The sequence below is a fragment of the Platalea leucorodia genome, assembly GCF_965183815.1.
Source record: "Platalea leucorodia genome assembly, chromosome: 22".
NCBI lineage: Eukaryota > Metazoa > Chordata > Aves > Pelecaniformes > Threskiornithidae > Platalea > Platalea leucorodia.
The window spans coordinates 3,925,182-3,933,587 of NC_138844.1; the positions used below are offsets into that span (position 1 = coordinate 3,925,182).

Sequence of the window (8,406 nt, forward strand, 5' to 3'; positions counted from 1 at the left end):
AGCTCACGGAGGCCAGCTCAGCTTGCTGCGTTTATTGATTCCTTTTGCTCCAACAAGGCAGATGGGGCTGAATTAAAAACCAAAATCACCCAAAACAACCCAAAACCCGGGGCAGGATGGGAAGGGGGGGGGGCTGCTGCAAGGAGGGACCGCTGGTCCCCAAAGGGAGGGACAGGCCAGCCCCCCCGGGGAGGCCGGGCACTAGAGGGCAGGCGAAGCCCGGGTGGGTGCCCCGAGGGAAGAGCGATGCCCGTGGGCTGAGCGGGGCGGGCACCGGGGCTGTGCCCAGACCCTCGCTCCTGGAGGGGCTTTGGCCCTCACCCCCTCCCTTGCTCCCCAGCAGCGGTCGCTCCCGGTGTCCCTCTGCGGCACAGTTCGTCCCCCCCGCCCCATCCCCAGCTCGCGTGGGTCCTGGTCCGGCATCCCCCATCCCAACGGGTCCATGTCTCCAGCCAGGGACCGGGCTGGGGGTCCAAGGCGCAGCCGGGGTTGGGGTACCAAGACGGGGAGGGGGGTGCCCGTCCCCAGCCTCCCCGGTGGGTTCGGCGAGTCCCTCGTCGGTCCCGGGGCGGCGAGGGGGGGACGAGGTCAGTCCTCTGCCGCGACGCTGGGCTGGGCGGCTGGGCCGGGGGGCGGCGAGGGGGCCGGGGGTCTCAGCTGGGGCTGCGGGTCGGGCTGGCTTCGGTGCTGTCGCTCACCAGGCACTCGTTGGACTTGAGGCTGGCCAGGGACTTGCAGCTGGGCAGGGAGGCCAGGGAGCCGCAGAGCCCCAGCATGGAGGGCGTGGGGTCCTTCCCTGTGGGCACAGAGCGGGGTGCCGGCGTCGCGGGGGGCTGCGGCCTCGCACCCCAACCCTGCCGCGGGGGGGACGGGGATGGGGACGGGGACCACCTCTCTGGGAGGGACCTGGGTGTCCTTGCACTGTTGGGACAGCATCCCTGGTGTGAGGAGGGGGCTGCTGAGGGGGCGGGGGGGGGTCCTGATGCCTGGCTGTGTGTCGGGGGACACGCTGAGCTCTGCGGGGCACCCTACAGTGGGGGGGGGTCTTACCCAAGGGCCCCCAGGGCTCGCCTTCGCGCTTGCCCTCGCCCAAGCGCTGGGAGTCGGAGCTGAGGCTGTTCTCGGCCGAGAGCTGGTCGGTGCTCACGAAGCTGTGCCTGCGGAGGGACGGCGCTGAGCCCCCCTGCGCCGTGGCCCCCGGGGCCAGGACAGCCCGGTCAGGCAGGGCCAGCCCTTCTCCCCGTCCCCTGCCCGGGGCAGACCCCCCCGGGGCGGGATGGGGCGCTGGGCGCGGGTCGGGGCAGCTCTGCCCCCGCGGGGGGTTACCTCCTGTAGAGCTTGCTGTCCGAGCCGCTCTCGTTGCCGTTGAGGGTCCCCAGTGAGGGCCACTGGTTCACCAGGGGCGTCACCATCTCCTTGGAGAGCTGGGCCAGCTGCGGGTTCTCGCAGGGGATCAGCCCCGTCCTGCGGCAAAGGCGGATGGTCAGCACCCGGCACAGCGGTGAGCGCCAGGGACCTGCCGGGCAACGCGGCCCGTGGGGCATACAGGGCACTGGGGACCCACCACGTCCCACAGGACATAGGGGACACTGGGGACCCTCCACGTCTTACAGCACATATGGGGCACCTGGGTACTGGGGACCTGCCACCCATCGCATCCCGTGGCACGTATGGGACACTGGGGACCCACTGTGTCCCACAGGGCATATGGGGCACCCAGGCACTGGAAACCCACCACCCACAGCACCCCACAGGGCATATGGGGTGCCAGGGACCCAGCACCCACCCTGCCCCTCAGGGTCCGTGGGGCACTGGGGACCCACCACCCACCCAGAGCCCATGGGGCACCCAGGCACCAGGGATCCCCCACCCACCGCGCCCGGCCCGGCCCGGCGGCAGCGGCGGGTCCCCACTCACAGCTGCTCCTGCAGCTCCAGGATGACGCCCTCCAGCTCCCTCTTCTCCAGCTGGTTCTGCACCATCACCTCCTCCAAGCGCAGCTTCAGCCGCTTGTTCTCCGCCTCCAGGTCCTTCAGCTGCGACTCCCGCAGCCGCACCAGCTCCTCCAGGTACCCCTGCGCGAGGCCGCCGTCAGCAGCGCCCCGCTGACCCCACCAGACCCCACCGTGTCCCCAGGGCCACCCAGGGTGACGAGGAGCGGGCTGGGTCACCACAGCAGCGGGATGAGGGGCTGCGGGTGCCACCGGGCTGCAGGAGCAGTGAGGGGATGCTTGGGGCTGGAGCATCCCAGGGGGGTTGGTACCCAACCAGCCCCATCCCAGCTCCTGGTACCTTTTGGGCATAAACGATGCGAAATTTCTGCTCCATCTTGCGCCACTTGTTGTACCAGCTGTCCTCGTCGGTGACCAGGGGCAGGTAGGGATGCTCGGGGGAGCTGTCCTCGCTCGTGCTGCTCTCCACGCTGCCCCGCTCCTCCTCCTCGCTCAGGTAGTCGTAGCTGGGGGGTACGGGGGCTCAGCGGGGACGGCAGCACGGCGAGGGGCTGGCACGTGCGAGGGGAGCCCGGCTGAGCCCTGATGGGGGAGAGACGGGGGGTCCCCACCCCCGGCAGGGCACCCCAGCTCTTACCTCTGCGTGAACTTCAGGTAGGGCGTGTAGTCGATGACCACGGGCGTTTTACCGTCCATCACCTCGCCCTTCAGGCAGAAGCTGAGCAGCGGCGGGAGAAGGAGCAGAGGATCAGGGCAGCCCCGGGGGGCCAGCGGCGGGGCCGGTCGGGGCAGGGTGCCCGTGTCCCACTGCGCTGCCCACCCCTACCTGAAGTCGATTGCGCTGAGCCCGATGAGCATCCCCGTCAGCACCGTGGACTCCTCCCGCAGCATGATGGCCCCGTCGTCGTAAAACCGTCTGCAGGGAAAAACGTGGCTGCGTGTGCTCCCGCCGGCACCCCGAAACGCACCGCGGTGCCCACCCGGGCGCACCCGCACACCCTTAGCGCTCCCAGGGCGGCACAGGCGTGAGCGTGGCCGCGGCCGGCCGTGCCGCGGGCTGCTCACCTGGTGGTCCGCGTGTCCCGCAGGGCCGTGGAGATGTACTCGGACATGCGCTTCTCCATCAGCGCCACGCGGATCCAGGCCCGGCCCTGCAAGGCACCGCCCCGCGGGGCAGCCCTGAGGACGGGTGCCACCATCGGCTGCTCGTCAGGTGCCACCCTCAGCTGCCCCTGGGCTCTGGGCACCGGCAGGCAGGTGGTCCCCACCCAGGAGCTGCTTTTGGCCCCATTATCCCCCCCGTGGGGACCCACAGCTCCTGTTTCGCCCCAGTGACCCATGGGGTCCTATGGGGTGAGATGGGGCTGCAGGAGGGCAGGGCGGAGGGGATGGGGATGGGGACAGGGATGGGGATGGGGATGGGACGGGACGGGACAGGACGGGACGGGATGGCATGGCATGGCATGGCATGGCATGGCATGGGGTGGGATGGGGTGGGGATGGAGATGGGGATGGGGTGGGGATGGGGATGAGGATTGGGATGAAGACGGGGATGGGGATGAGGACTGGGATGAGGATTGGGATGGGGATGGGGATGAGGATGGGGATGGGATGGGATGGGATGGGATGGGATGGGATGGGATGGGATGAGGATGGGCATGGGATGGAGATAGGATGAGGATGGAGATAGGATGAGGGTGGGGATGGAGGTGGGGATGGAGATGGGGATGGGGATGGGATGGGGATGGGTCCATGTGCCAGGGACAGGGTGTGAAGGGAAACAGGGGCAGGAATAGGAATGGGGATGGGGACAGGGATAGACAGAGGGACAGGGCTGGGGCTGGCACCTTCCTGACCTTGGCCCTGGAGGTGCTGATGTTCTCCATGTTCTCGATGCTGCTGACGCAGTTGTTGGGGACCTTGCTGCAGGCCAGGCGGATGTAGTCCCAAAACCCGCGCTGCCCATCCGAGCTGAACCAGCTGACGGGGCCTGCGGGGACCGAGGGGCTGCAGTCAGGGGCTGCCGTGCCAGCAAACCCCGTCGGCCCGGAGAGCCCCAAGCCAGAGCCCGGACATGCTCCCTGGTGCCAGCATGTGCATGCACGCATCCCCATCCACCATGCGGCACAGGGATGGGGACAGGGACACGCCAGGGGCTGCATGGGCACCTGTCCCCCCGGGCCACCGTTACCTTTAAAGCGGTGGCTGAGGATCTGCTCGAGGATGGCGGCAAAGTTAACAAACTCCTCGGAGGAGTCGTCGATGGGCTCCGCCGTGTATTTCTCCAGCAGGGTCTTCACCGAGAACCTGGTGGGGGGACAGGCATCACGGGTGGGAGGGGACGGGCACCCAGCACCATGCACCCAGCACCCTGCACCCAGCACGCGTTAGGTCTTAGCAACGGAGCAAAATGCTTTTGCAGACGTTGGCTTTCAAGCCCAGCAGTGGGAAGAGGGCGGCGGGCCGAGCCGCGGGCTGTGGCTCGCTGACCCCCGTGTCCCCGCGTCCCCGGGGAGCCCGCCAAGGCAGCTGCCGCTCCCCCGCCGTGTGAGCGGCCAGGAAGGGCGAACAAAGGCCCCCTTCCTCCCCGGCCGTGCGCGGGTGGTGATGGCTTCCCCTTCCGCCCGGCCGCTCGTGCTCGGCGGAGAGAGATGCCGAAGACACGAAACCTTCTGAGCCCGGCAGGACAGCGGGGGACGGGGCAGGTGTTTGCCTGGGGGGGATCACCCCGTCTGTGGGTCACGGCCACACAGGGGGAGGGTGAGACTGGGGATCCCCGTGATGGCAGGTAGAGGGTGCCTCACCGTGGCAGTGGGGTCTGGAGGTGCCTCATGGCACGGCAGTGAGGTCTGGAGACATCCTGGTGTCAGGATGAGGGGCCTGGAAGTGCCCCGTGCCACGGCGAGGAGCCTGGGGGGTCCCCATGTCATGACAGTGGGGTCAGAAGGTGCCCTGTGACATGCTGAGGAGCCCTGGAGGGTCTCCATGTCATGACAGCAGGGTCAGGAGGTGCCCCGTGCCATAGTGAGGAGACCTGGAGGGCCTCCATGTCATGACAGTGGGGTCAGGAGGTGCCCCGTGCCATAGTGAGGAGACCTGGGGGGCCCCATGTCATGACAGCAGGGTCAGGAGGTGCTCCGTGCCATAGTGAGGAGACCTGGGGGGCCCCATGTCATGACAGCGGGGTCAGGAGGTGCCCCGTGCCATAGTGAGGAGACCTGGAGGGTCTCCATGTCATGACAGCGGGGTCAGGAGGTGCCCCGTGCCATAGTGAGGAGCCCTAGAGGGTCTCCATGTCATGACAGCAGGGTCAGGAGGTGCCCCGTGCCATAGTGAGGAGACCTGGAGGGCCTCCATGTCATGACAGCAGGGTCAGGAGGTGCCCCATGCCATAGTGAGACCTGGGGGGCCCCATGTCATGACAGCAGGGTCTAGAGGTACCCCGTGCCATGGCAAGGAGATCCAGGGGGGGCCCCATGTCATGACAGCAGGGTCTGGAGGTGCCCCATGCCATAGTGAGGAGCCCTGGGGTCCCCCAGACCCCAACAGCAGGACCTGTGGGTCCCTGGCACGGTGACCCCGAGCCTTGGTGCCCCCCACATCCCCCCCGGCAGCCCCGGGGCCAGGCTCCGGTCGCAGCCCAGCACAAGCAGCCCTGAACCAGGGGGCGGGGGAGGGGGAGGACACATCACCCCATCCTCACACCTGGGGGCTGGGGACAGGCGGGGACCCCTGTCCCCACCACCCCATCCCTGTCTCCGCATCCCCCGCCACCCCGGTCCAGCCGGGCGTCGCCATGACAACCCTCATCCTCCATCCCCGCCGCCTTCATCCCTCCATCCCCGCCGCCCGGAGCGGGGCCCTGACGTCACTTCCTCGGCCCCCCGCCCGCAGGGGGGGTCCCCGGCCCCAGCCCCCCCCCGGGCCCCGCTGTCCCCGACCCCCAGTCCCCCCCCCCGCCCCCTCCGCCCCCCCGGCACCACCCCCCGCCCGCCCCGGCTGCCCCCGGCATCCCCGGCACCGGCAGCCTCCATGTTGTCGTTGTATCCCCGGCCCCCCCATCGCCCCCCCCCGGAGCCCCCCCCAGCCCCACCGCCCCGGCCCCACCGCCCGCAGCCCCGCAGCCCCCCGCCCCCCCCTTCCCCGCAGCCCCATCCTCCTCCTCCCCCTCCAAAACAGAATTTCCCCCCCCCCAAAAAGCGACTGCAGCAACAACACCCCCCCCCCCCAGGGTGAAGGGGCCGCGGGGGGTGGTGTGAACCCCCCCACCCCCTCCCCATCCCCCTCCCCATCCCCCTCCCCCCCCATCTCCTCCATCCCCGGCGGCGGTGGTCCTCTCTCCGCCCCCCCCTCTATTTTCGGGTGCCCCCCCCCGGCCAGGCTCGGCCCCCACCTGCAGACGGTGATGAGGTTTTTCCTCTCCACGGCGATGTTTCTGGAGGAGGCTTTCTTGGAGGAGAGCCCCAGAGCCATGGCAGCCTGCACGCAGCTCGCTTCCATCCAGAGCGGGCCGAACCGGCGAGGGCCACGGCCACGGGCGATGCCCCTTCTCCCGTGGGCCCCCCCCCGGCACCGCGCAGGCTTTGCTCCGCCGCCCCCCCCCCCCGATGCCCACGCTAACGGGGCCGTGCGCCGCCCCCCCCCCCCCCCCGGGATGCGGGGCCTGGTCCTCTCCCCGCCTCCGGCCCCCCCAAATCTCTTCCCTGGGGAGGGAGGGGGGGATGGGGGGAATAAAGGGAGGGATGAAGGTGGGGGGCAGCGGTCCCGGGGGGGGGGGGCTCCTCCCTGCAGGGCCCAGCCCCTCGCCATGACGCGCCGCTGGTGGGGACCCCGTGGGCAGAGGCGCGGGCGGGGGGACACGGGCTCTGGCTGACCCTGGGCAGCCCCCCCAGGGTAACTGGGGGGCCCTTCGCCCCCCCAGGGCTGAGCGTGGCTGCCTCCCTCCCTGCCTCGGGTCCGCGCCGGGGGGGGATGCTGAGCATCACCTGTCCCCGCGGGGTCTGGGGGTGCGTGGGACCCCCCCGAGCAGGGGCGGGGGGGGGGGGGGGTGAGCCCCCCGGGGGGGCTGGCGGGGGGGGGAGCCCCACAATGCCCCCTGCACCCCCTTTTGTGCCGTGCCTCAGTTTCCCCACTGATGTGACAGGGAAATCAGGGCAGGGGGGTGAATACCACGGGCACCCACGTCCCCCTCCACAGCACCCAGATAAATCAGAGCCATCCTGAGCCGAGAGGCACCCCCCCGCCACGACCCGCGGGGACTCGTCCCCCCTCCCTCTGCCCCCCGGGGTGCCCCGTGCCCTCCTCTGCCCCTGCAAAGGGGTCCCAGCCCATAGCACCCAGTCGGGGGGCAGCAGGGCACCCCGGAGGGGAGGGTCCCCCAAAATCCCCAGGGCTGCTGCAGGGAGGAGAGCCCTTGGCAGCACCCAGATAACGCTGGGGGCCGTTATCGGAGCACCCAGCCCGCAGCTATCGCACCTCCCGGCCCCACGGCGGGTGCCACCGGGTCCCCAACGTGTGGGCCAGGCCAGCAGCCCGCGGCCCCCAGCCTGGATGGTCCCCCCAGATGGGGCTGGTGCGGGGGGACAGCGGCGCCCCGACCCCACGGGCTGCGGCACGAGCGATGCCCCAGCAGCTGGGACGTCCCTGCGGGTGTCCCCAGGCACTGGGGTGGCTGGTGTGTGCGTGCGTGTGCGTGCGTGTGCATGCGTGTCTGCATGTGTGCGTGCAAAGCTTGCCCAGCTCACGCTTGTCCCCTTCCCTGCACCCTGGGATTTGGGACTAGGAGCCCTTTAGGGAGGTTGTAAATGTAGACACACGCGTGTGCATGCACACACCTGCGTCCATCTGTATGCGTACACGTGCATGCATCCGCACACGCATGCATATGCATGCAGACTTGAGCATGCACACACGTGTGCGTGCACACCCATGCATGCACTTGCATGCACACACACGTGCTTGCACACATGCATGCACACAGATGCGCGCTCACAGATGCACACACACACGCGCGTGCACACACCCACGTGCGCGCACGCAGACCTCGCCCTGCACTGAAACAGCCGCTCCTGACCCACCACCTCTCCGCAGAGCACCCCGGGGACGGCGATCCCAGGGGACAGATGAAGCCCGGCCACGTCCCCCGTCCCCACGGGGCCCCGCCGGCTCCTCGCACCTCCTCCTCCAGGGGAACCTCCCCAGGAACCCCCTTTTTTTTCAAAAAAAAAAAAAAAAAGAAGAGAAAACCCCAACCGTGAAGGAGGGGGACAGCCAGAGGGTTCCCGGGGATTCCCCGCAGGGAAACCCGGAGCCTCCTAAACAAGATAGCGGGGAGCGATGGGAACACGGCACGGCTGAGCTGGAGCAGGGCGAGCGGCTGGGGAGGGCCATGGGGCGCGGGCAGGCGGCGGGCAGGCGGCAGGCAGGGCGCAGCTTCGACGTCGCAAGATGTTGC

The 8,406-nt window shown here is 69.5% G+C and overlaps 1 protein-coding gene across 2 annotated transcripts; it reads right to left on the reverse strand.

Annotated features, from left to right (window-relative positions):
* Window positions 1-53: 53 nt before the first annotated feature.
* RUNDC3A (RUN domain containing 3A) lies at window positions 54-6,547 on the reverse strand. 2 transcript variants are annotated; one of them, XM_082331952.1, is made up of 11 exons: window positions 6,346-6,547; window positions 4,144-4,259; window positions 3,809-3,942; window positions 3,018-3,103; window positions 2,779-2,868; window positions 2,590-2,670; window positions 2,293-2,458; window positions 1,918-2,075; window positions 1,327-1,464; window positions 1,051-1,157; window positions 54-796 (listed from the first exon to the last, which is right to left on the reverse strand). In XM_082331952.1, exons 1-11 carry the CDS (start codon window positions 6,450-6,452, stop codon window positions 654-656), a joined length of 1,326 nt encoding a protein of 441 aa, XP_082188078.1. In that variant the 5' UTR covers window positions 6,453-6,547; the 3' UTR covers window positions 54-653. The 2 variants fall into 2 exon arrangements, with proteins under 2 accessions (XP_082188078.1, XP_082188079.1); XM_082331953.1 differs by lacking the exon at window positions 1,051-1,157.
* Between the last annotated feature and the right edge of the window lie 1,859 nt (window positions 6,548-8,406).

Excerpts from the sequence above, each read along its gene's own strand:
- RUNDC3A (XM_082331952.1), bottom strand. The coding sequence starts at position 6,452 with ATGGAAGCGAGCTGCGTGCAGGCTGCCATGGCTCTGGGGCTCTCCTCC. Across the intron at positions 3,943-4,143 it reads CCTCAGCCACCGCTTTAAAG|GCCCCGTCAGCTGGTTCAGC; the intron begins GTAACGGTGGCC and ends CGGTCCCCGCAG. Across the intron at positions 2,076-2,292 it reads GCATCGTTTATGCCCAAAAG|GGGTACCTGGAGGAGCTGGT; the intron begins GTACCAGGAGCT and ends GGCCTCGCGCAG.